The sequence below is a fragment of the Neophocaena asiaeorientalis genome, unplaced genomic scaffold, assembly GCF_003031525.2.
Source record: "Neophocaena asiaeorientalis asiaeorientalis breed wild unplaced genomic scaffold, Neophocaena_asiaeorientalis_V1.1 scaffold546, whole genome shotgun sequence".
Classification (NCBI taxonomy): Eukaryota; Metazoa; Chordata; class Mammalia; order Artiodactyla; family Phocoenidae; genus Neophocaena; species Neophocaena asiaeorientalis.
The window spans coordinates 2,061,655-2,089,374 of record NW_020175442.1 but is presented as its reverse complement, the minus strand read 5'-3'; the positions used below and the strand labels follow the sequence as shown (position 1 = coordinate 2,089,374).

The following is a 27,720-nucleotide window of genomic DNA, read 5'->3' as shown; positions in this document are numbered from 1 at the left end:
TAATATCCACCATCACCTGCCAGTCTGCTCTTTCCCCGATTTGACAACATTGCGGGCCATCGAGCAGATCGCCCAATCCACGCTGGTCATTTCATGAGCAAGAATTCAATTTTTGTATTGAACCACACAAGTTTGGTGTTTTTCACTGTAGAATGGCCTACTCTATTCCAATTCTCTGTGCGAGGAACCAAGCTAGATAGGGCTGGAAATCAACCAAAACAAAAGGCTCCTAGCCCTCCGGAGAAAGAAGAGTTTCAGGATTTTGACCTGAAATGTGGTCCATTCATGCCAATGAAGTAATGTGCTACTTGTTTCATTAGTATTTCATCTCTCTCATTAATAAATATTGTGTGCTCACTACGGGTTAAGCGTCATATGAGGTATAAGTATTTCTGAATCTAAAATATAAGAGGGTCTCTACCAGGATCTTTATGTATCACTGGCATTACAGTACCTCCTAAGACCTCTGAAATCAGGTATTTGTAAATGTTAAAAAAACAAAAACAAAAAAACCAACCAGTCAAGTGAAGTATTTTTATATAAATCAAATAATTTAATCAGTCCATTCCACTTTAATCTACATCCAACCTGAAAAAAACATCATATTTAGAGAAATGACTAGAATAACCTATTTCATTACCCTTATCTACATGGCCCAAATCTTTGTAGATTCTTTTTCTATTAGATAATAATACATGTTCTTGTGGGCAGAAATCCTTAATGCTGCTTTGCAGGTATTTTGATTGTAGAAAACAAAAACAAAACCCAACACCCAACAAAAACAAAACAGTAATATATTAATTACATAGTTCTTCCCATAGGAAATAATGCAAAGACTCTTTAACTAGAAGCTCGCCACGTCACTGTTAGGAGACGGATACGTGATCCTGGAGCAGAACAACGAGTCCAAGTTTTATCACCAGACCGAATGTCTGAACAGCATCTCCCATTGTTTATGACAATTTAGGTTTATATAGCTGGTCTTCCACTCAACCCAGAGATTCTCAGTGGTAGGGAGCGTGCTTAGTTGTCTTTCCCTCCCCAGTAACTAGAAGGTAGTAATAAGCCCTGACACACAGCAGCTACTTTTATATGCTTATGAAAAGAATGAAAAAAATTAAGGACAAACATAGGGAGAAGTATATTTACTAGACTTCCAAGACCCATACTTAATTTAAATCCAATCTAGAAATAAGAACATGATTTACATCAGGCAACAGGTGTTCAAGACTTTTACAACAGGGCAATCACATCAGGGGTTTGCTAGCTCACAGCATTCTGTGCATACACACTGCAAAACCTCTCCTGGCATTCCGGGCGTTCTCAAACGCTCCACCAGGGCAGGTCAAAACTGGATTCTAGGGCGCTCTCCTTCTCACCATGTACCATGGAATATGTTTCCCCCAAAAAAGTGTTACCACGGGCCTATGAACAAGTCTGGTCAGCAAAGGTACGAAAAATGCAATTCTAAGTAACGACAGTATTTTAATTATACCATGAGGAAAACAATTTGCCATGGATTGTTCCGTGAATCTACACATTTAATACATTGCTTCTACAAGAAAGTATCTATTTATTAAGCTTAATCTTAATTTTCTGGTAGGATTGTTCTTCTATTAAGTTTCTCATCATAAATTGAAGATATAAAAATTTAAGAGTAGGAAATAAAATCTCTTAAATTTTCTTTGCCACTTTTATGCTTTGAAAATTCAAAATGGATAAAAACAAATAAGGCACAGAATGTTTCAGATCTGCATCCTGATAAAGAAGAAGACACTGAAAATGGTCAGGAAGACTTTCAAGCAAAAGCGAACATGGTTCTCTCTCACCTCATCTTGGCTAAATGCAAGACTGCAGCACGGCTGTATTACTAGTAAACTGCAAACACCTAGAGAGGGAAGGCAAATAAAATCTAGGAGTTTTATGTGTGGAGTCAGGAGTTATCCAGCATGGAAACCGTTTCAACATTCTAGGAAGTTTAGCGTGCCTAGGAATCATCATTGGAGCTGGAATGTAAAGCAAACTCTACGCTGTTAAGTAAAACATACAACTACTGGCAGATCTTTTATCAAAAGCACAATGATCCTGGCTTTCATTTTACTGTTTCTTTCACACCTTAGATTTCAAAGTAAGTCTCAAGGGAATTTCTCTCTCCAATATGAGAATTCAACCAACTTTAAAATGAAAAAAACAAAAAACTGATGCTGCTTTGTAGAACTTCATCATTGTGGAATGCAATATTCCTAAAATAAGAGATTACTCTGAAAATTAGAACACTGTTTCTAGCCAAGTATATCACGGAAAGCCCTGAAAAAAACCCCCCAATTCTTGACAAATGTATCACTGCCTATTTAGAAAATCTGATTGCTTTTCTTTGATCACGTTATTGCTCAATAGCAAAAGAACGATATCACAGCTGTTTCTTCCTTTGGAGTATGGTACTACTTCTGAAATTCTGCATCATTTCTAATATTTTTAAATGGTAAAAAAGGGGCATGCACCAAGCTGAATGCGGTGACTAATTTGCTTTTGCTCAAGAGCCAGCTTTTTGAGACTATAAATGTGGTACTACTTTCTCATGAGCACTTTCACTAATGTCTTACAAGATACTCAATAATATGCTATTAACCCTGAAAAAATGGCTGCTGCTATGCAACTCCAAAGTTATATATATAGTGAGTGAGTGGATGACAAAAGTACTTTCTTTTTTTTTACAGTACATGGGCCTCTCACTGTTGTGGCCTCTCCCGCTGCGGAGCACAGGCTCCGGACGCGCAGGCTCAGCGGCCATGGCTCACGGGCCCAGCCGTGCCGCGGCATGTGGGATCTTCCCAGACCAGGGCACGAACCCGTGTCCCCTGCATCGGCAGGCGGACTCTCAACCACTGCGCCACCAGGGAAGCCCGACAAAAGTACTTTTTAACATGACAAACTTAAACTGAACAGCCACAACCAGGTGAGTGAATACAAACGGTTAAACTGCTAGAAAATGGGAAGGCAGATGGGCCTAAACTACAATACCTATAGCAAGGACTGGATATGTGTAGGCTTCTACATGCAGAGACAAATAGAGTTAGGTACTTAAAGCTTTCTGATGAAAATTCTAGGAAAGTGCTTGGGCCCACACTTACATTATTCTTACTATCAATAATAATAACAATGACAACCATGAAGAATCATGCAATCAGTCCTGAAAGTGAAATGACAAGTTTGTCCAGAGTACCATATCTGGACTATAAAATCTGATGCTTTTATGTTATCAGATTTCCCTATCAGTAAATATCTCATTGAAAAATTATTAAAGAATTATTGGCAACTGTACAAAGCCTTTGCTGGTATAGGTGTTACGGTATGGGTACCCATCTGGTAGAGAAAATATCACCATCCAAACATCTTAAATATCTTAATATCTTCTATCATCCAAATATCCTAAGCCAATATTCTTAAATTGTTTCATCCAAAGGTACTCTTGACTCACCTCTATTACGCTAAAATCAATAATCCTTTGAAAAGTTGTAATATCCTGCATATTAAAAAAACCTAATGCTGTAGAAATCTCCAAAATGTAACATTAGTAACGTTAATGATCTAAAGATCTTGGCTTCGTGGAATACCTTTTCAGTATTTATTGCTCAGATGGGTTCAAAAAATTCTTAAACATAAGGTGGCAATGGCTCTAATACATCTGTAAACAGAATGTCACTAATAAAAATTTTATTGGCATGAAATACTATAATTATGGATGTGTAAAATCTTTAAATCTTAAAGCCTCTTAACATAATCATGTATATCTATGTACAAAACATACATAAATTTCACTTTATTTAAAACATATGAAAGAGGGTATTTCAAATCACACTAAACATAATACATATATAACTTGCTTTGTTAAAAAGCTACAGTATACATTCAAGGAAAGGCTAAACTTCCAATGCCAACTATATATGAGACAAAATTAAACATTTACAATAATCAGTTTCCTAAAAGTGCTATTTTTAATACCTATAAGAGGAAACTCTTTCTAGTGCTTTGTTTGCATCCAAACGTTCATACATTCCTTTATTCACAGAACCAGGTGCTTCTGTTACTAAAAATACATATCCAAAGCTTTTATATCCTTTTAAATAGATTTAACATTTTAGCTCTTTGGGGGAGGAACAGGGAAGTCCAAACAAACAACACAGACCATTTAAAATTATTAGAGATGATTGACTTTATAACACACCCTGTTTCAACTCAGATGTGAAATTTGATGAACATGTTAATGAAGAAAAAAAAAAATCCCAGTTCACAAGTCTAAGGTAAGTCATCCTTCTCTATGTGAGCGTCTGCGTGGGTCGAGGAGCATCCACTACAGCAACCTTCCTGTGAATCAGGCCTTGATGCCACGCTCCACTTCTGATTTGTACATTCTCTTCCAACCTGATTTGGCTTAGATTCTTCAGGGGTTGTATTTAGTACACTGATTGAACTGTTGGAGAAAGAAAAGGGAGATCTTAATCATCATCTCCTCCTCCTTTCAGACCTTAGATATGCCTGAATGTCTGAAATCTGATTACTCCCTTGTCTCATGCTAAGTAAATTTCGAGGACACACTGGTCAAAAACACAGAAGTGTTTCAACATGGTCACTTTTATCTATCCATCTATTTATTTTATTTATCTGTTCAGTCTACTGTGAAGGATGCTACCCAACTAGAGCCTAAGGTAGATAGAGAACATGTGAGTTTTGAAAGCTAATGTTCCCCATACCCCTGTCTTTCTGTCACTAGTTTCTAATCTCTTTATAGTTTCCTTCTTCACTCATCCATTTGTTCATGCATGCTTTCATCCTCCATCCGTTCACTCATGCAGATATTTAATGAGTGCCACAAAGTGGTTGGGCGTCCAGACCCTGAACAGATGGTTTATGTTCATTTGCCAGCTGGACCACTTACTACGTCACTTCTGGCAAGTTAACCCTCCCTGTTCTTCAGCTTCCTCAGCTGTAAAATGGAAATAATAATAGAACCTACACCTCACAGGGTTGGGGTGGGAACCAAATGAGTTAACACACACTAAGCGCTTAACGATGATGCTCAATTAACTTTAAGTGTCGGACAATAACAATCTAAGTGTCTGAACACAGACACAGTCCCTAGCTTCAGAGATACAGTCCGAGGTATGCTCTGCAACCAGCCTCAAAACAAGGAAATTTAGTTAAATGATTACTTGCAAATCATGGGATTGAACCAATACATTTTTATCAACTGAATATCTTATGTAATTTTTTTCACAAAACTTCTTTTGCCTAAATGTTCATTTTTTGGTGTGACTTTGGTTAACTAACTCAACCTTATAATGTGGCAATCCTAAAAAAAATTAAGTTGCTTTAATTCTAAAGCGCTAAACCAAAAACATAATTGACAATTTTACTTACACTTACTTGCTTAAAAAAAAAAGGAACTTGCTTATAATTCAGATTCAGAATCCCTGCCGTCTCAGATGAGATGAGATCAATGATGAACTAAGTTCTCTATGCAACTTAGCACAAGAGGTACTTTGCACGGAATCCAGGCACAGCCCGTATGTAACATTCCACTCTACAGTGAAGGAGCAATGAGGTTGTTGCTGTAGAAATTAGCTACAAATATTCCTAATTATTTTGTCGTAATCTTATTACGAACCCAGATCCAAGGTGCTCTAGGAGCAGGAATCCAAATATACCAAATAATTAAAAATTTCAAGAACGATGTCAAGCTGCACAGCTTCTCTCCTGATAACCAGTTACGTGACTCTTTTGTTTTACCCTCAGTGGCCAGCATCTGTGAATAGCTTAATGAAATTTCTTTAAGCTCCAAAATTCTGTTTCTGTGCCACTGACATTGTTCAGTGCAGCTCTCGAACACAAGAAACAGAAAAGCATTTTTATAATCCACTTATGTTTACATATATTTTTATTTTTATAGCCTGTTACTGAAGGTTTACAATGGACCAAGTACTGTTTTAAGTGCTTTACATATATTGGTACTGAATCTCACAGTACCCTATGATGTAGGTACTAAATGTTGGACTTTTTATTAAACACAAAACAAAGTCTTCAAGGAATATTTATGTTAAATACTTTATAACTAAAGATAATTATGTAAAAATTTTAAATACATAAAAATAATTGAGGCAACTAAGCTATGTTCTCTTTTAGGTACAGAATGCATTACAAGCATACTTCATTTTATGGCATTTCAACTTATTGCACTTTGCAGATACTGAATTTTTTTTACGAACGGAGGAGTATGGCAACCCTGGGTTGTCAGACTGACGAGCATGTTTTAGTGATAAAGTATTTTTAAGTTAAGGTGCGTACGTTGTTTTCTCAGACATAATGCCATTGCACACTTCACAGACTACAGTACAGCGCACACATAACTTTTAAATGCACTGGGAAACCAACAAGTTTGAGTAGCTCGCTTTGTTGCGATACTCGCTTTATTGCAGTGGTCTGGAACTGAATCTGCAACATCTCCGAGGGCTGCCTGTGTTTGTAAATGGTGAGCAGAATGTCTGTCTCAATCTATACACAGAGTTCTGACTGGTCAAATTTGGGGGCTTCAATAACATTCTATGTGAGAACATACCCTGAGCTTATATTATCTTTTGATCGTAAATTAAACAAACTTTAACTTCCCTTATTTCACACATCAACCTATTGGCTCTAACTGCAAAACACAGCCTAAATCCAAGCACAGTTCTGTCTTCATGTAATGACCGTAGGGTGCAAATTACCACATCTCTCACCTCAACTCCACTAATGTTTCTTAACTGGCTCTCCTGGCTTGTGCTCCTACAATCTGTTTCTCATATAATAAAATGAAGTAATCTTTTTGTTTGTTTTTGGTTTTTTTTGCGGTACGTGGGCCTCTCACTTGTCATGGCCTCTCCTGTTGCAGAGCACAGGCTCTGGACGCGCAGGCTCAGCGGCCATGGCTCACGGGCCCAGCCGCTCCGCGGCATGTGGGATCTTCCTGGACCTGGGCACGAACCCGCGTCCCCTGCATCGGCAGGCGGACTCTCAACCACTGCGCCACCAGGGAAGCCCCAAATGAAGTAATCTTTTTAAACCTTGGATTTTTAAAAATATCATTATCTCACTTAATGCTTTTCCATTGCCCTTAGAACGATATCCGACTTACAAGTACAGACTAACATAGTTGACAAATGAAATCTCAGGTGCGTGGTGGGAGCACAAGCAGAGTGGGGCTGTATATAAACAATATTAGTTGTGAGTTGGTAACTGCTGAACTTGGGTGATGGGTACACAGGGTCCCTGACCTCATTCCCTCTACCTGTGTATACATCTGAACTTTTACATAATGTTACCTCCCACCCTCACACCTCCTGGTCGTGCTCACTAACTACACTCGCCATCCACAAACACACCCGTGTCCAGCCTCAGGGTTCCTACACTTGCCTGGAGGACTCTTCCCCCAGCTCCTTTTTTGCCCCCCAGTGTTTACTTAGGAGTCCTAATCCTTTTAAAGGCCAACTACAAATGAGAGTGCCTTGTCCTTTTTTAAAACTTCATATTTTTGTTTAAAAATTTATCTATTTCGGGCTTCCCTGGTGGCGCAGCGGTTGAGGGTCTGCCTGCCGATGCAGGGGACACAGGTTTGTGCCCCGGTCTGGGAAGATCCCACATGCCGCAGAGCGGCTGGGCCGGTGAGCCATGGCCGCTGAGCTTGCGCGTCCGGAGTCTCTGCTCCGCAACGGGAGAGGCCACAACACTGATCACCCCAAAAAAAAAAAAAAAAAAAAAAAAAAAAATCTATTTCACAATTCTTGGTCCAAAGGCTAGCTGGTGTCTTCAGCACTTAGCTCCACACCAGTCTCTCTCTCACTACAACAGGCCAACTGTGCTGCAGCCCTGGCTCCTGCTTTTCTAAGGCGCCTGGGAAGGCCCTCGTGCCACTGTCTCCTACGTTAGTGAAGAGGAGAGCGATCACCACCACACTCTGCGACATGTCCCTTTGCTCTTTGCTACTCCTCTCTATTTCCCTAGGAAGGTTCTATCTGCTTAGTTCAAAATCAATCCTGGAATAGGCTCTGAGGTAGAGTACTGATATTATACCTTAGAAAATGATGTAACAACTTCAGACAGAGGAGAATACCACAATGCATCAGTTAAAAGCAGTATCTGGCTCTCCTGGGGGTGGGGAGCAACTCTGTCTACCCTGTCATCCCTTGGGCACAGATCCTCTTCACCAGTCAAGGGGAGGGGGCTTTTCTCGGGTCTTTGTCCTTCCACACCAATAAAATGGGCACACCACAAGAAACTCTAAAATAGGTACTCTACAGAAACTATCAAAACAATATCCTTCTATTCAATACAATTAAGTTATTAAGTAACTCCTGAAATAAGATTGTATTTTAAATTGTATTTTACATGTGAAATAAAAAGAATCACATTATATGACTTAGCTCCCAGAAGACAGGGACCAGAGCTACCTTGTTCACTGCTGTATTCCCAGCACCTAACAGGTGTCTACACATAATGGATAGCCAATAAATATTTGTACAATGAATGAGTCAATCTACTCAATTCCTCTCCAGAGTCTCTACTGTTGCTCCTCCTAGACACGCCAACTTTTCCTTTGCAACGCAACTCTAGCACTTTAACAAGTATGTAAGAAGATCACCTATAGACCAGTACCTATATTCAGATACACAGGAACGCGTCTGGCAAAAGTCTGAAGTAGAAGGAGAAGCAGGAAGAGATTTAGTAAGTTTAGACGTGCAAACTGGAGACCCACTAGGTGCACCGTGAGGCTTCTTTTGCCGTGGCCTCGAGTGTACTGTAGGGTTGTCCCAATCAGAACCTGTTTAAAAAAGAAAAAAAAAGGAAGGAAAAAAGGCACTACATATGGAAAAGCATTAAACATAGTGAAGGTAATTAACTAGGGTCCTAGACTAGATTCATTTGCAGTTCTAAGTGAGGTGTGAGAGAACAAATTAAATATCCACTGTAGCCCTTTGAGTCTAGTCTAGGTAATCCGGTGATCTTTGTTATGCACAGTCCACAAACATTTAGAAGGATCTAGCTTAAAAAATATTTCTAGACTGTGAATTTTCAAAACTTGACATTATTACATTCACAACAAAAGTTGCTCTGGGCATGCAAAGTCCTCCTGTCATTTCTATTTTGACTCCAGCAAATAAAATATCAAAGTTAATTTTTAGTTCCAATTAGAGAGTTCTTACTGGTGACTGCTAAAGTTATATATTAATAATAATCTACAGTACTTTATTTACATGCATTTTCAGATTAAAGAGTTTATGAAGTACTCACTTCCTGAGAAGGCACTGAAAAGTTTCACATTTTCTGAGTTCTGGTGGTCAAAGGTAGTCATATTTAGAAACTGTTGCTTTAACCAACTGGCTCTTTCTTCTTCAAATGCCTTTCTCTACCATCACAAGCAAACCAAAGAAATACCGATCAATACTTCAACGTTCACACAATTGCCATTTCACACGATTTCTCTAGCTATTTGTGTCTGGCTCTCTGATTATCTCTATAGATTTAGTCAAAGGAATTAACCCTAGAAAACTAAGAAAAATTTCAGTTAAGAAAATTATGTTTAAAAAATAAAAATTCACCTGTGTCTGCTGACAAGCCAACTACTATTTTCACATCAATTCTGAATAAATTCAAGTGTATAACACAAAATGATAAGCATGTTAGCATAACTTTAAACATATGGAATATGAGCATAACTTTTGAACACACAAAACATGGTAAATATAAGATTACAAACAACAGAAAAATTGACATTTACCCCACTGTAAACTAATCACTTGAAAAACAAAAAGAGATATGACTTCATCAAGCACTGATCTCATCCTCCAACCATCTCCCAGTACTAGCAGCTTTCGGGCCTGTGTCAAACCTCCTCCTCCTGAATAGCTAATTAGCAATCCTGAATTCTCCCTATCCCCTCGGGTCTCTCATACTTCCTTCCCATCCTTCACTGGCCCCACTGTCCTCGGTGACCAGAGGCAGACAGAGTCTCGGGCAGAGAATGGGGAGTGGTAATGCAAAGCAGCAAGAGTATCTCTTGGAGTAGCATCAGGGGTGGTGGGGGGATATGGGCTCAGAAACACAGGTGAGCCCATAAGACAGGAGGAAATGCTGGTGCAAACTGTTTTTGCCTCCTGAGGAAGATAGCTATTGATGACACAGGCTTTTGTAATTACAGAGGAAGGTCATGTCAGCTACTTAAGATAACGTATAGTCTTTCATTCATAAATATTAATACAAAATCATGGATCACCAGACATCTGAAGAAAACTAACAGCATAAAAGAAACACGGCCAAGATAAATAAAGAGAACTGGCCAAGAGAAACAGTTCAAGACAAACTTTTTTTTCAAATAACAAAAATTATCAGACAGATTTATGAATATCTGTAAAATATAATGGTATACCCAAAAAAAAAGCAGAAAATAAGGACACTAGAAAACTTAAAAGATAAATTCTGAAATAAAAACTCAGTGGATGAAGTGAATAATAAAACTGACCTTTGCTGAATACCAGGTTGGCGATGCCCAAGATAAGAGTGAGAAAATATTCCTGAATTCAGGACATAAAGTCAATCTATAGATGTAGTCAGAAGGCAAAACATTTGTCTAACAGAAGTTCCAGAATGCAAGAGAAGAAGGAAAAAATACAGAATTGAAGAAAATATCCCTAAGCTGAAGAAATATAGTGTCTTCAGGCCGAAAGGAGCTACCCAGACTTTTCCTGGTAAAATTGCAGAACTCTTAAGAACATAAAATTCCAAAAGCTTCCAGAGAGGGGGAAAAACAAAACACAGGTATCTACAAAGTAATACAGGTTATATAACAGCCAGGCTTCTCGTGAGCAAAACAAAACGCTGGAAGAAATGGAATAACTCAAAAGTTGTGAGGGGAAAAGTTGGAAAACTAAATTCTATATCCAGCCAAACCAATCAAGTAAGAATGTATTTTTCGGATATTCCAGAATTCAGAATATTTTTCACTCACACGCTACTTATGAGAAAATGACTCAAGAAAGTAATACAGCAAATTGGAAAAGGAACCGAAGAAAGAGACTATAACATGAGATATAAGTTGAATCTGATGCAGGAAATCATAAAGGAAGCTACAAAGAAAGTCAAAGTATTTACTACATAGTGATACATGGAAGATTTTCCTCCGTGTGGCAAAATCTTAATAACAGAATATTTTTTATGTGTCCAAAAAAATTACTTGGCTATAGAATGAATAACATTTACATAATCACTACGTTACCAACGTTCTGTCTGGTTTTTAATTCTTAAGTCTCCATCTTAGACAAAGTACTTACACCTGAATTGTATTAAAAGACAGAATATAAACGTGATAATCCTTGACAATGAAAACTAATATCACAGACAAAACCTGGGGAGCCGAAGGGTAAGAGCAGTGCAACAAGGGATAAACCTGTACTGTCTGAAGTTGAGCAAACCTGAAATGGAAGCATTAAACAAATTGACTTAAAGCAAGAAAGTCAACCAGGAGAAATAATTCTTTAAAAAGTAGCTTCAAAAAGTAAAAATATTATGAAGAAATCATATGTAAATGAGAAAGTGTAGATGGGAGGTATGATAAAGACACTAAACTCCTTATCTTTCATAGTGGGGGAGCGATAGGCTTATATCGATCAAAATAGTACTTCTGGGAAGGTTGAACTTTATTTCAAGTTAAAATAGTACTTCCCAGAAGAATCACAAACTTTTAACAGTGGTTACTTCTGAGGAATGAAACTGGCAATAAGAATGGAGGATACTGTCTTACCTTGTAGCTTTTTGTATGGATTGAATTTCTTTTTTTAAACCATTTTCAGACATTACTTCTCTAATTTTTGAAAAGGAAATATGTAGGTAATACACTGCTAAATAAAAAAGCGACCTGTCGAAGTGTACACACACACAGTTCAAACTGTTAACTGTTAATGCATTCATCCCTGGGTAAGGGGATGGAGAGAGAGAGAACTTTATTTTTACTGTATTCTACCCCTAACCCCCTTTTTTAAAAACAAAAGACATGTTCTTGGTTGCACTCTCTTCTGACTCTACACCTACTGACAGTGGAGACATGACAGATGCCCAAAAGAAACCTCTTGTGTGAAGCTAAACCCTTAACAGTAGAAAGCCACCCAATGGACTTTCCTGGCAGCGCAGCGGTTAAGAATCCACCTGCCAATGCAGGGGACACGGGTTCGATCCCTGGTCCAGAAGGATCCCACACGCCACAGAGCAACTCAGCCCGTACACCACAACTACTGAGCCTGTGCTCTAGAGCCCATGAGCCACAACTACTGAGCCCACACACCTCAACTACTGAAGCCTGTGCCCCCAGAGTCCATGCTCTGCAACAAGAGAAGCCACTGCACTGAGAAGCCCATGCACCGCAATGAAGAGTAGCCCCTGCTTGCCGCAATTAGAGAAAGCCTGCGTGCAGCAACGTGGACCCAATGCAGCCAAAAAAATAACATAAAACAAAACAAAACAAAATAAAATAAAGCCACCCAAAAAGGATGATAAATGCTTATAGTTTTTTCAATAAAAAATTTTTTTTTTCAATTCCCAAATCTGGTAAAGGCAAAATGATATCCTTCTGTTATAGCTTCCATTTCAAGCTATTTGTGAAATCACTAGTAAAATACTTGAGGAAAAAAAATGGATAGCAAAGAAACAAGAAAAAGCGGAACTTAGATGCGTTCTACTGACCTCTCCAGGACCTTCAAACGCTCTACAAGGAAAGCCAATTGCTTAAAATACCTCCAATCCTAGGCGAATAGCTGCTTCTGTAAAGCTTCGTCTTTCTTTCTCGAAATTCTTCTTTTGCTCCTTAAATAGGGACCATTCTTCTTTGAGGCGTTCCTTCTCTTCCAACAAGTAACAGTCTCGGAGCAGTGAAGCGGTGTCATCATCACACGCAGTAGCGAGCTGCTGCTATTCAATTTTAAAACATAGAAAGTTCCAGAGGGTCCCTGCAACACTCCAACAAGTTGAAATGAACACAAGGGAAAAGCAGCTCAAACTTCAGGGCAAGGAGAGAAATGATAAAGAATCAGAAAGTCAGCTGAAATGAGGAGTCTCATTTCCCAAATGCTTCTAACTGGCAAAGCCCCTACTAAGGAGTGCTACGGGGTCTATCTCCGGGCAAGTACAGAACTTAGTTTAGACTGAAAAATGTCAAATACTACAGAGCTTATGAAATAAAGGAGTAAAAATATAGTAAGATTAAGTAAAATTCTGACCCTTCACAGGGGAGACCAGCTTTAAAAGGTGCCTCGCATTTACCTGTAAAAGTTGCTGCTGAGTTTTAATCATTTCTTTACACTGTTGAATTTCTAACTCAAGTTTTTCAGTTTCTTGTTCATGGTCTTGACGTGAGATTACATCTTCATCATTAAAACCTTCTAGGTGTACCTTTGAAACTAACACAAAACCAGTAATTTGACATAAACATTACAGTCATCATTTTAGTTTATGGTGTTTGGACACATACGTTTAAAAATCAAGGCTCGCAGAACTTTTCCCTTTCTGGAATCTTGTAGGTTTCCTAAAAGGTAGGTATTTCCTTTGCCCTTTAAAAATTCTATAAGCTATAATAAAATAAAACAAAATGTATATTATTTTAACACTAAAAAATTTTAAAAAGCACAAAGCAGCTCTAAGGAGTTCATGGCAACTATAAATTCATGCTATTTCTGGACTAAATGATATCCTTACTTACAGAGCTCTATTGTCAACATTTAATCTGTAATTCATATTTATTCACGATTATGTCCTAATTAAAAATGTACAACGTATATTCACAGAAAAATTAACATTCATAAACTATGTTCTTTTGACACTTCCTCAAAGATCAGTGCAGTGCTACAAACCTTGCTGTTCTTAAATTCAACAAATATGAAGTCCGAAAATACTTGCTATTTACTAATAGACAATGATGACTGAAATCAATAAAATCTCATGTAAAGTAATTTTGATACTATAATTTTGCTGACTGCTCTTTACTTTTGGAGACAATTAGCACTGAGTTTGTCATTTTTGACCATTTAGAATAAATTTTCTTTAAATAGACTTCATTTACTTAGCGGAAATCTTAATTTTCTTGATTTAAAAGCATGCAAATCTTAACAAATATAAAATAAGGATATATTCATCTACATATATCTATTTATACTATCTATAATGACAAGAAGTGGTATCTAAAATAATAGACTGTTAAGTGAAAAAAGCACAGTGTAGGAAAAAAAAACATGTAATATTCAATTTTTGGTTTGTATACACTTAAAATAAATATTTTGCGAGCACACAGGGAAAGGTCTAGAAAGGTATGCACCAAACTATTAGGTGTTACACATAGGGAATAGAGACCTGAATATTCTACTTTATATATTGGGTTGGCCAAAAAGTTCGTTCGGTTTTTTAAGTAAAAATAAAAGACATTTTTTCATTTCCACCAAGAACAATATATTTACTAACCGAACGAACTTTTTTTTTTTTTGGCGGTATGCGGGCCTCTCACTGTTGTGGCCTCTCCCCTTGCAGAGCACAGGCTCCGGACGTGCAGGCTCAGCGGCCATGGCTCACGGGCCCAGCCACTCCGCGGCATGTGGGATCCTCCCAGACCGGGGCACGAACCCGTGTCCCCTGCATCAGCAGGCGGACTCCCAACCACTGCGCCACCAGGGAAGCCCCCGAACGAACTTTCTGGCCGACCCAATACCTAATTGATATTTTGCATCAAATGTCTATTGTTTTGTTTTTTTTAAAGAATTTTCTTTTTTTTTTTTTAATTAGTTATCTATTTTATACATATCAGCATATACAGTCAATCCCAATCTCCCAATTCATCCCACCACCATTGTCCGCCCCCTGCTTTCCCCGCTTGGTGTCCATATGTTCGTTCTCTACATCTGTGTCTCTGTGTTTCTGCCTTGCAAACCAGTTCATCTGTACCATTTTTCTAGATTCCACATATATGAGTTAATATACAATATTTTTCTCTTTCTGACTTACTTCACTCTGTATGACAGTCTCTAGGTCCATCCACATGTCTACAAGTGACCCAAGAACTTTACTGAACAAGGTATTCATTCACTCTGAGACCAAAGCATTTTTTCTCAGTGAGGTTCAAACCACATGTCTGGAAGTAGGCAGAGTCTTGCTTTTCAAACCACCAGACTGAGCTAAGGACTTCAGTCTGAGCCTGTAACTTGCCTTTCTAGGTGACTGACTGAAGTCAGCTTACTGAGTGTCACAGCTCAATCTACCTGTAGTCAGGCAGTACTTACCTTGGTTATCAAGTTTTTCTACATGACTTTTCAAAATTCTCCACTGTTTTCTGATGCTGTTGGTAAGCTGCTCTCTCACAGTTTCACAGGAAAGGTCCCACGTACTCTCTCTACTCAGTTCCCCAGCATCTTCTTCAATATCAGAGATAACCTGCAAGTGGCCAGAGATGAGAGGGAAAGACCAGAATCTTAAAATGGCTTTAGACACTCAGGCAGTAGTCATCAGACTGGGTCAGAGACACATATCAAAATCATTTCTGTGCTGTATCTGAAGCATAAATGACCCAGTCCTTAACATAAATGTCTTGAGAAAAAGCAATTAATACTGAAGATAGAAATTCCCCAACTCAGGTCTCTTCAAAGCTGAATTTGAAGCCCAACATAGTTAGTGACAAAAGTCATGGAACTGTGTGAGGAAGAGGAACCTGCCTCATGCTATTAGGTGCTTTCACATGTTAATTAGTCCTCAAATCATGTTACCACGTGGGGAAACTGAAGCTTAGAGAAGCAGACTAACTTTCCTGATGTCACAGAGCTCCAGTCCAACTTGCCTCCAATTTTTGGTTGCTTTGACAAATAAACCTGTGAAATAATCTCCAAAGTAAAAGCAACTGTTAATCCTATTTTTCTCATATAATTTTTATTTTATAAAACTGGAGATATTTTTCTCTGTACTCTATTTACATGCATTTTCAGATTAAATCACAGGAAAATGTAGCAACCTTCACTGATATGATCAAATAAAGTCAAAAGCAGGATAAAGAACATAGGGAAGCAATACAAAATGTATTCATAATACATTTAGTCATAATAACCTGCATCTACATAAAATGGTCCTAATTTGTTATTAACATCCAGGATAGTAGATACATATATTTAACTAATTTGAACAATATATCTTGCTGGGGAAAAAAAAAAAAAAAAAAAAGAAGAGATGCTGAAAAGAAAGAAGGGCTGATTAGACTGTTCCCACATGTACTGATAGATGCAGCAGGAGTGAGGGAGTGACTGAGTCTGAAGAACTATATCAACAGTCCGAGGTCAGCAACGGGTTGGTAGAGGTCTAGGTCTCCCAGGGGGCGTAGGTGGGGAAAAAGCCAGGGTGTGGCTCACTGTGACTCTGGTTCTTGCCAATCAACACTCTGGAGCTACCTGACAGTAATTCTTCCAAGGGGCTACACCTTCTCTGCTATACATTTCAAGGCACACCAGGATACTACAAATTCATTATTAAAATTAACTGCTGTACATTAATAATTGCCAGATGGAGTGAAACTCTAAAACCACAAAAAAATTAAAAATGCATTTAACGTGAATTTTGGGTATATATTTTGGCTACAATTAAGCAAAATAATAAATGAAAATTTGGATGCTACCTAGGCATTCCAAGGTTATGTCTTACCCTTCTTGCTATAATGGGCCAAAATCTTTCCTTACAAGTAAGGAATGGGTGAATTACTTAAATTTTAAGAGATAATGTATCTAGAAAAAAAGGATCTTTTAAAAAACAGAAAATACACTTAAGATATTATTGTTTCTCCAAACTTCAACACTTGAATTATGAGAAATTATACAGGATACTATCATCTGAAAAAGATCTCCTTGATTTACTACCTACTTTTGCTGACTAAAAGCTGGTAATGAAACATTAGTAAAGGTTGGGTCCAAAACTGAAGAAACCACAGGAGTTACAGAAACCATGCTAACCCTGGCAAGGTATTAGTGAGTGTTAAGAACTGACCCAAAGTGATAGACTTTGAGAGAAAAGGTTAGTTAACTGAATATAAGATATGTCAAGCAGACCCCAAATTGGAGAGTCTAAAAAGAACATTCAGGTTCTTTTTTTAAAGAAGAAAAAAAAAGGAGATGAGCTTATCAGTTGGACTGATTTGTGAAACCACAAAATAATCCTCAAATATAGGTTAATAAAACATGTTGGGTGACCTACTGGTAATTACTACTCTTCATCAACATTGTTATTTTCAGGTTTTAGTTACTAATGTGAACTTGCTTGAGTCCAGAATTTAAATTTATATGTAAAGAACTAAGTTTAAAAACATTTTCACCATTACGTGACTTTTTTTTCTGACCTCTACATGTTATGCCCTCATCCAATGATTTCCCCAGGCTTTCTACCTCAAAAAACACCTACTAAGGGCCAATTCAAATGTGACTTCCCCTGTGATGCCTTTCTTGATTGCCATAATTGTTTTATTTTACACACTGTACCACCCTATTAGAGCTGTTAATGTGTGTAATAATTACTTCTCTATATGCCTGTCTCTCTCAAAAAAGGTTCCTGTGGGATGCAATGGTCTGAATGTTTGTGTTCTCTCAAAATTCTCATGTTGAAATCCTAATCTCCAATGTGATGGCATTCGGAGGTGGGTGATCTTAGGGAAGTGATGAGGTCATGAGGGTGAAGCCCTCATAAATGGGGCCCCAGTGAGCTCTCTCACCTTTTCCCACCATGTGAGGATGAAAGAAGTCAGCAATCCAACCATGAAAAGGACCCTCACAGACACCAACCCTGCTGGCATCCTGATTGCCTCCAGAATTGCGAGAAATAAATTTTTGTTTGTTTATAAGCCAACCAGTCTATGGTACTTTGCTTTAGCAGCCTGAACTAAGGCAAAGGAAACAGTCAAAATCTTCTCAGCTTTTTCTCTCCAGGGACTAGAACACATAATGAACATTCAATAAATTTATGGACTAAGCGATTCTTTGGTTCCCAAAGTTAATAAAAGTTTCACTCTCTGAAAAGTAGAGCCTGCTAAGGTTACTCAACATTTAAGCTACTTAAAGGATATTTGGCACAGTGGTTAAAAGCATGAGCTCTGGAGTGAGACAGACTTGGATTCAAATCCTAGTTCTGTCATGCGTGATACTGAGATAGCTTTTGTGCCTCAATTTCCTCACCTATAAAATAGGGATAATCATAGGACCCAAAGCATCAATTATTATAAGACTAAAATGAGACAATGCTTATAAAGTGCTTTTCATGGTGCTTGGCACAGATTAAGTCCCCAGAAAATCACCTCCATCATTTCCTAGGGCATGTCTGGAAACTTACAGGGACATTTTTTTGGTTGTCAGAGTGACTGGGGGTAGCACAGCAGTGAGTGTCCTGCGCAAAATATCAACAGCGTCCCCACTGAGAATCCCTATCTACTGTTTTAATTGTTCTAATCAGCGATCTGAAGACTGTATTAGAGAGGAAAGAGCCACTTACAGTTCCTGTACTATCATCTGCTCTTTCTCTAGGTTTCTGCTTTTGGGGAGAAAGAAGAGAAATCATTTCCTTTTTCATTTGCTGAAGAACCTTCTTAAGTTCAGCATTTTCCATTAGGATTTGTTTCTGACGATATTCATAATCATTCAAGAGAATTTTATACATTTCATCTTCGTTCCTGAGAAAGAAACTGTCAGTATGAAAATGCAGTATAGAAAGGGAAGTCTGATTAAATGTGTCAGTTTCATTCGTGCCTTACCTGGCTTCAGTTTTACCCGTCCTCCAGGAGCCTCTTTTTCCATCGGCTCTCCCCACGTAATTTAAAACTTCCATAGCTACAAACATGAACACACAGAACAAAACCAATTCTTACCATACAAGTTTAAGTGTTTAAAACCCTAACGGTCTACATGCATTAGAGACGTAAGTCAACTGGTATACAAATTAGGATTTAGGCTCAAACAGCCCAGATTTTAAGTTCCAGTTCCATCACTCATAAGCCTGAGATCTTGGCAAGTTACTTAACTGCTAAGCCTGTTTCTTCATCAGTCGGGTGGGAATAAAGAAAGTATCTATCAAAGAGTTGTGAAGAGTGAAAGAAATGTTAAAGTACTTAACACAGTAAGCACTTAATAAGTGTTCATTTAATTATCATTATTAATTTTATCATCGGGGTTAGTAAACTATGGCCTGTGGGCAGCTGCCTGATTTTGTAAATAAAGTTTTATTAGAACATAGGCACACCATTTGTTCATCTCTTTTCTATAGCTACATTTGCACTACAGTGGCAGAGTGACAAAAGACCACAGAACCCACAAACCTCAAAATATTTACTATTTGGATCACTACAGAAAAAGTTTGCCATGCCCTGTATCATGACCACCATCATCCTCATCATCAAAGGGAGACAAGGCTCCTGACAGTATTAATGTCTCTTCTGCCCCAGGTAGAGATGAAAGCAGTTGGCATAAGAAGGAAAAAAGATGAGAGTAAGTTATTATAATTTTAGAGCTGATAAAAATCATTACAGAACTGCCACTTCCAGTTGGGTCTGGACCAGGAAAAGAGCCAGACGACCACAATATAAGGGCTCCGCTATAGGGTTAAGTATTTAATAAACTTCTCTGTTACATTTTATACTTCTAGCATTTCATCCTGCTCTTTAATTTTGCTATTCCCTTTATGAATGAACACAAGGTTAACCAATCTTAAAAACCAATAAGTGTCCAAGTTTAAGACTTATAATCTCAGAATACTTCGATTTCTAACCTTGTCTTAACTGCTACTTATCATACTTAAATTTTTCAATAATTTTAAAATAAAATGTTCAAAAAACTGCAACAGCGCTGCTGTACAGAATGACAGTGACACAGTGAACACTGAACTGCTTGCTGGTAACAGGCTTAGCCCACCATGTGACAGCTTGAAACATCTGCTCATCAGCTGTTGTATGCAAGTCCAAGTTCAGAATAATGTATAATGTAGGTTAGATGACAGCCTATAGCCCACTTGGAAACCACTCTTCAATAAATCAGCGCACATATTTCCTGTTCCCTGAATCTTGGCAGGCCAGCAACACTTTATCTGTGCAGTTCTACTTTTGTGTGTGTGTAGTTCTATTTTTTTTTATTGAATTACAGTTAATTTACAGTGTTGTGCTAGTTTCTACTGTACAGCTAAATGACTCAGTTATTACACATATATACATTCTTCATTTATATTCTTTCCCACTATGGTTTATCCCAGATTGGATATAGTTCCCTTTGCCATACAGTAGGACCTTGTTGTTTATCCATTCTAAATGTAATAGTTTGCATCTATTAACCCCAAACTCCCAGTCCACCCCTCCTCCTTCCTCCCCTCCCCCATGGCAACCATAAGTCTGTTCTCTATGTCTGTGAGTCTGTTTCTGTTTTGTAGATAGGATCATTTGTGCCATATTTTAGATTCCACATATAAGTGATATCATATGGTATTTGTCTTTCTCCTTCTGACTTACTTCACTTAGTATGATAATCTCTAGTTGCATCCATGTTGCTGCAAATGGCATTAATCTCATTCTTTTCTACGGCTGAATAGTGTAGTTCTACTTTTTAATCTACACTATTTACTTGGAATTATGCACAAACTTGAATGAAATAAGTTGTAAATTAAGTTTCAAACGAATAATAGAAAAAAAGTATACTTTAACAAACAAAACTTTCACAGTCGGCTGTACTTCAAATATGCACAGCTAGGGTTTCCCTGGTGGCGCAGTGGTTGAGAGTCCGCCTGCTGATGCAGGGGACACGGGGTCGTGCCCCGGTCCAGGAAGATCCCACATGCCGCAGAGCAGCTGGGCCCGTGAGCCACGGCTCCCCGGAAACCCAAAAAAAAAAAAAAAAAAAAAAAAAAAAAGCACTGCTAAACTAATTTAAAAGAACTCAAACTGACATGAATGATTTGGCCTGATGAACCATTTTATGAAGTTAACTCAAAAATCACACTTTTGGTACTCAGAAACTGATCCTGATTTTTAATATAATCAGTTCTTTGCTATGAAAGGTTAGAGCGTCCTCTGGCTTAGCTTTTCTCTGTGGATTAATCCTACATCTGTCATGTTAACAAATATATATGCAATTCTTATATACAACTAATGGAGCAAAGCAAAATACTATTTTTCAACTAACCAGTTGTCTCAATTTCTAGTTTACATGGATATATACCATCTAAAATCAATTGTATAAAGCATGAAAAGGACACTTCATGAATTATTGAGCTCAATCCCTCTACATTTATTTCTTAGTGTAATACTAGCTTATTTGTTCCCTTTGCTTTATCTTAGCCAGCTGCTCCTTACCTATTTTTTTATCCTTCTTGTTCATAACAAGTTGATGTAGACGTTCCTTTAGTTTATTATATTCACGCTCTTTTCTCTTCATATCATGATTATATTGAGTAGCTCGACTTGCAATAATGTTTTGTAATTTCTGCACCTAAAAAAAGCATTTTCTATTAAGTGAGTCCCTTTAGGACTGGTAAACCCAGTTAAAATTTACAAATTCAGTAGAGAAAAGAAGTCCTAGAATTCAGCTCCTCATATAATAGTTTAAGAATTCTAGGATTATTCTTCCTTCTCTGTAACCACTGGAAATCACTCTTTAAAATATCATTAAATGAAGCATATAAGGTTTTTACGTTTTAACTATGAAATTTCCAGAGCTGCTAACTCTCTAAATTATCGTCTACACCTTTCACGCTACATACAGATTCTGATCATTTAGAAACCACAGACTCTTATGGAAGTATTAATGTGATTAAAGCTTCATTTGAAGCAAGTAGATTTCATCTGATCATTTGTAATGACTTCCTTTTACTAATGACTTGAATCACTTTATCCTTTATCAATCTGTGACAAGGCCAATTAGTCACGACACGTGGCAGTAGATAAACAGGTTCATTTTTCTCTGATCAAAAACAGTTCTCAAATTAGAGTGAGACAAACAGCAGAGAGAATCCAGTTCAGACATTTGCTGAGTACATATTATGTGCCAAGCACTACTGGCTAATGTTTATGTCTACTAAGACTTCTCATGCAGCCCTGGAAAGGAAGTAAGTTCTATACCGACATTCTTTATCTCTGCTAGAGATGATCATGTTCAACTTAATCCTCAATGAGGAAGAACTATAGTCAAAACATTTCAAGTATAATCAACAGATTAAGTCAAAATTTTCTGTGAAATAACTCAAGGAAAAGTATAAGTAACTTTGTGGTTTAGTTAAGATACTTCTTACCCACTTACTAAATATACTACTAAATAATCAAATATGGTAAAACAAATCTGTCTAAATCACTACGAGGTCCTTAAAGAAATACGCTCCCTTAAAAGTCTTTAATTATAGTGAGCAACATATACAACACTGAAAATGTTATGGTTTTATAGTTATCACGTGGTCAGAAATCAAACTGCAGAGCAATAAAAACATAATGACTTCTTCTTACATAAATTGAAAGATAATTTAAAATGCATTAACTCTATAGGTCCAAATACTAAGTAATCACTAAAGCAAAAATGAGATTAGAATTATGATGTCTTCAGCCTAAAAATGAGATTTTTAATCTGAATTGCTTTTTTTAAACAGTAACTTGAGTGTCCATTTAGTCAAGTAATTGCCTGACTGGATGAACAATGTTGACATTTAAGACACTGCAAGAAGAGGCATTCCAGATATAAGTAAAGGTATAGCAGAGAATAAAAGATCTGCATTTAAAGCGCCCTTGTGTCTGACAAAAAGTTAACAGTGCTTGTGAGTCCACGACAGATGGTATAGGACACTGGGATGTCACGAGCTCTGGACTAACCTACTAGGGCAAAGGGATGCGCTTGGGGGAGAGGGTGGTGGGGAGGGCTCCTGGCCTCTCAGTTAAATGTGATACGACACTATACACACAGTTTCTCCAGGCCAGTGTGACACAGGGTGAACAAATGGTTCTTTCTTGTTTTAAAGTCGTGACCATTATGGTCACCTCAAATTCCAAAAGAAAAAAAAAAAAATTCACTTAAACTTTATCTGCAATAACTGACAACTCACCTCATCTTTCTCATTTTTCAGTAGCTGATGCAAATTCCTATTCTTGCATTGTAACTGTCTGTCTCTTTCCTGAAGACCAATCATTTCTCTCCTGGAGGTTTCCAGCTGCTCCTAAAACATTCATATGCAATTTTGACTAAAATTAACATAGGATGCAGAGCAACTGAATCCTTAAAAGATTAGTAAAAACAAGTTACATAAACTAGGGTTTGTTACCTAAAATTGAAGTTTAGCACCACACAAAATGTTTATTTAAAACAATTACTATAAAGCTTGATACTATAGTGTTACAAAATTTACCTAAATTTGAATATCAAATTTCATTTAATTTAAATACCGATTTTTAATGTATATACAAAAGACCTTCAAAGTGGATCTCCTGAAAGACTCTTTACCTATTCCAGTGATGTTGCCACTGAACATTTTCATAATTTCTTTTTTAATACTTTTTAACACTTCTACGGCACACTCTGAGAAAGAGCCAAAAATGACTTGGAGCTAAGTATGAAGAAGACAGGCGGCCAAGCAAAGCAGAACACTTCAGGTCAAAAAGGGTGGGACTACAGCATGACACCAGTTCTGCCTTGCAAGCGGTAAGCTCAAGATTTTTCCTAGAGGGTGTAGATGCTCTCAAGAATATTCTTGAAATTTGATGCAATCAAATTGATGCAATCTCTCACAATAAGACTATTTTAAGTTAAGCATCTACTTTATTAAGCAAGACTGGATAGGGTGGGAGAATCCTTATTTTATTTTCCTCAGATATAAGTACTTCCTAATCTAACTTTCTACAGTTTCAGCAAGACACTAAACAGTTCATAAAATCATCGCCTTCGATATAGACAGTATTAGGAAGCAGCACAACTGATTTGTACAAATTACATTCAGTTTTACTTTCCAGTTTAAAAAAAATCCTAAAACTTAAAAAAAACAAAACCCTAAAATGTGTTTGCTAAATAAATCCAATGAAAATTTATAGTTTCAAACTACATAACAATGGCATTGAAATACAGATTGAGATGTAATTTCTACCTTAAGTTTTGCATAGCAGTTCTGCAAATGGTCCATATCGCTTCCCAGTTTCAGATTCTGTGTTTCCACATTTTCCTGAGCTAGAAGGTTCTTCCGCTGAAGTACAAGTAGCTCATTCATACAATTTAAAACAGCAACTATATTTAATCCTCTCTTTGTCTCTTTACCTTTGGATTCTTCATATAATGAAGGAAAACCGAAAGTAGTCAATTCCTAGTAGGAGAAAATGTTTTCCTAAAAGTTGGTTACCGGACAACTTAATAAATAAACAAAAGACAGAAATCTTTTCTGAGAAAGAAAACTAACCTGAGATAGTTAAGAAAGTAGCACCTATGCCAAAGGACAAAGAATTAAGAGAACTGCGCTCTTTTAGCCTCTGCTCTACAATCACCTGTGATCTGGAGAAGGCACTTAGGTTTCTGCATCAGTAAAATAAGGGTAAGACTCCCCGTGGAGGAGCCCCTGGGGTGATGGGGGATCCAACCTAATCCAGACAAAAACGTTTACCTCGTGTATCTAGACTAGATGGTCACCAAGGTTCTCTGCAAATCTAATATAAGTCCCGGGCCAATATGTAACGTACTTGTGCTTGACAAGTTTTTCTCATACCTTTGATATGTTCTATTATATAACATGATTTACGTTATTTATTGCTTCTTACAAAAACAAAACATGTTACCTGATCAAGATATGAAATACTTTGCTCAATATTCTCTTCTGTGCAGAAGGCACTAAAAAAACTGTGCACATTTTTTGATAAAGGTATTGAAGAGCATAGCACTTGCTGTGAGTATAAACTTGATGGAGACATCTTTGTTTCTGAGGTATATTGAGAGATATATTTGCTTTCTGAAAGAATCAGTAAAAGGCATTTATGTAAATAATTTGTAAAAATGCATGCAAAGCTAACAACATAATCTCCATTACCAAAGATTTTGAATTATAGAAATATTTTTAAGTTTTTTCAAATTAGGACAAAGCCGGTTTTTGTATGAAAACTATATAATTTTTTCCAAAAAGATACAACTAATAAAGTGGTGCTCCTAGAAAAGGCATGTTAAGCTACAATATACTATCTTACTTTACAATACTTTAGATTTATGAAACTGATAGATAAAACCCACTTGTCTATGCACTCAAAGTTTATGTGATTAAAGGAATAAATCAGAGAAATGTACTGGAGTAGCCAATGAATTTATTTCAAATGCAGAAAAGTCTCCTCCTCAAGTAATCAACTAGTCAGCCAAAGCACTTAACCCCACTGACCAGGCACGATACTTAGCTCTCCGTGATAATTTTACTGAAGATGAAAATTATATATTTTACAACTATTTATATCTCTCTCTAGTTACATCTTCAATATTTTTGGTAATTACAGTGTCATTGAAAATTAACCTTTATAATTACTGCTTTTGCTTACAACTATTCTAAACTCAGTTACCTGAAGACAGACCTGGATCTGTAACAGTCATCCAATCTCCCATAGCAATCGCCAGAGCCAGGATACCTGAGGAACCAGTTCAGCAGTGAAACATTCAGCCCAGCTGCTGTCACTCTTCTATGTAGGCATCTCCTTAGGAAACAAATCACAGAATAACAGCATCTAATTAAAAATATGAAAGCAAATATAAAGCCAATGTGTAAGAATTAGTTGTATGTACTTCAAGACAGATGGATTCTGCATTATTTACTCTCCTGTACTCTCATACAGAACATGGTAGAGATTAATAATAATAATTGTGTGTGTGTGTGTGTGTGCAAGAATCAAGGTAAATGGCTTCTCGAGTTATACTAAGGTATTCGCATTACTTCATACACAAAGTACATGGTACATGATCTGACTCACAATATAAGGTACAGAATTGTACTAACTAATAAATACTTCCAAACTATACCCTTTAAAGTACAATTCCTACTTACGTAGATGAAAAGATGAAAAATTTCTTGGCCAGCATTCCCATTTTTTGTTGTTTTTACTAACTATACTAACAAAACTTTTAATTACAATTCCTAGTGTTGGCATAGACGTAGTGAAATGAATACTCCCGTACACTGCTCTCCAGAAAAATTAGATCAATTTGTACTACTATCAAGCAATCTGGCAATATGTATCAAAAATCTTAATAATGAAAATATATTTTGATCCAGGAATTCCTCTTTTAAAATTTTATCCTAATAAAATAACAATTTTCACAAAGATTCACCTACATATTGTTCTTTACAATACCAAAAAAAAAAAAAAAAACCCAGAAATAACATATATGTTCCACAGTAGGAGACTAGTTACATAAATAATACATTTATACGCTCGAATACCGTGTAACCTTTAAACACAGCCATGTAGAATTAGGGTGGCTAACACATACACAAAAGTTAAGATATGAATAAAGTAGACTAAGAAACACATAACCGTTTTAGTCTATCATTGATGCCTCTACTTTTTTTTTTTTTTTTTCCGGTACGCGGGCCTCCCACCGCTGTGGCCTCTCCCGTTGTGGAGCACAGGCTCCGGACGCGCAGGCTCTGCGGCCATGGCTCACGCGCCCAGCTGCTCCGCGGCATGTGGGATCTTCCCGGACCGGGGCACGAACCCGTGTCCCCTGCATCGGCAGGCGGACTCTCAACCACTGCGCCGCCAGGGAAGCCTGATGCCTCTACTTTTTTACAGAGATAATGGAAGTAGTAACTATTTCTCCACCATAAAAAAAAATTCAAATGAAATTATAAACAGCAACTGGAAATTGATTTCAAGGTCAGGGATAGGAAGAGGAGAGGTGAAGACTGCAGGCAAACTGGAGAACACATGTCAACACTTTGGATAGCTGCTTCCCAGCCACAATAAATTGTGGCCAAAAAAGAAAGCAATTCCCGTGCTGATACATCTTTCCATTTTTTAAGAAATGTTGAAATTCTGGATTTCTATGTGAAATCTCCCAATTTTAAAATATTAGACACTAATTAAAAAGAGTAACTATGCAAGTTATCCAGTGGAAGGGGGAACAGCTGGAAGGGGGAGATCAGAGCACCACCTACGCTTTGATCTGAGAGGTGGCTACTTAGGCACACACAACAGGACGATTCATGAAGCTGTACACTTGACTGAATGGCAGTTATACCTCAAACACCACTACTGTTTAATAAGCCAAATAAAATGTGTCTTTAGGCCAGATCTGGACTGTAGATCAAGAGTTTACCACCGCTCTTCTGAATAGTTAAGACTGTGGGGAAATATTCACAATATAATGTTAAAGTGACATGAAATTTTTCATTCATTCAATAAAATTTTAATTGTGCTGCTATGTGCCAGGCACGCTTTTCTAGGCATAGGAGAAGCCCTGCTCTCAGGAAGTCCACATTCAGGTAGGGAAGAAACAGGTAAGAAGTAAGCAATAAGTTACAGTAACATCACACTCAGAGTGATGACAATAAAGAAAATATAACACAGTAACAAGAGTATTAGGGTGGGGGTGTATCTAGATGCGTCAAGGAAGGCTGCGTAGAGATGCTGATATTTGAACTGAGAACTAAATGATACGGAATCAA

General features: G+C 37.4%; 1 protein-coding gene across 6 annotated transcripts; it reads right to left on the bottom strand.

Moving 5' to 3' along the window:
• Positions 1 to 566: 566 nt before the first annotated feature.
• On the bottom strand, positions 567 to 25,750 carry SSX2IP (SSX family member 2 interacting protein). 6 transcript variants are annotated; one of them, XM_024767873.1, is made up of 13 exons: positions 25,619 to 25,746; positions 24,857 to 25,026; positions 24,178 to 24,390; positions 23,146 to 23,256; positions 21,413 to 21,548; positions 18,833 to 18,908; positions 18,574 to 18,763; positions 15,342 to 15,492; positions 13,339 to 13,475; positions 12,814 to 12,987; positions 9,322 to 9,436; positions 8,686 to 8,851; positions 567 to 4,471 (listed from the first exon to the last, which is right to left on the bottom strand). In XM_024767873.1, the coding sequence occupies exons 1-13, from the start codon at positions 25,659 to 25,661 to the stop codon at positions 4,297 to 4,299; spliced, it is 1,857 nt and encodes a 618-aa protein (XP_024623641.1). In that variant the 5' UTR covers positions 25,662 to 25,746; the 3' UTR covers positions 567 to 4,296. The 6 variants fall into 6 exon arrangements, with proteins under 6 accessions (XP_024623641.1, XP_024623642.1, XP_024623646.1 ...); XM_024767874.1 differs by having other exon boundaries at positions 12,814 to 12,984; XM_024767878.1 differs by having other exon boundaries at positions 12,814 to 12,984; positions 18,574 to 18,751.
• Positions 25,751 to 27,720: the final 1,970 nt, after the last annotated feature.

Coding starts and splice junctions, on each gene's coding strand:
- SSX2IP (XM_024767873.1), bottom strand. CDS start 25,661: ATGGGAGATTGGATGACTGTTACAGATCCAGGTCTGTCTTCAG. Junction 18,764..18,832: donor ACGGGTAAAACTGAAGCCAG/GTAAGGCACGAA, acceptor TCATACTGACAG/TTTCTTTCTCAGGAACGAAG. Junction 15,493..18,573: donor CAGATGATAGTACAGGAACT/GTAAGTGGCTCT, acceptor GGCCACTTGCAG/GTTATCTCTGATATTGAAGA.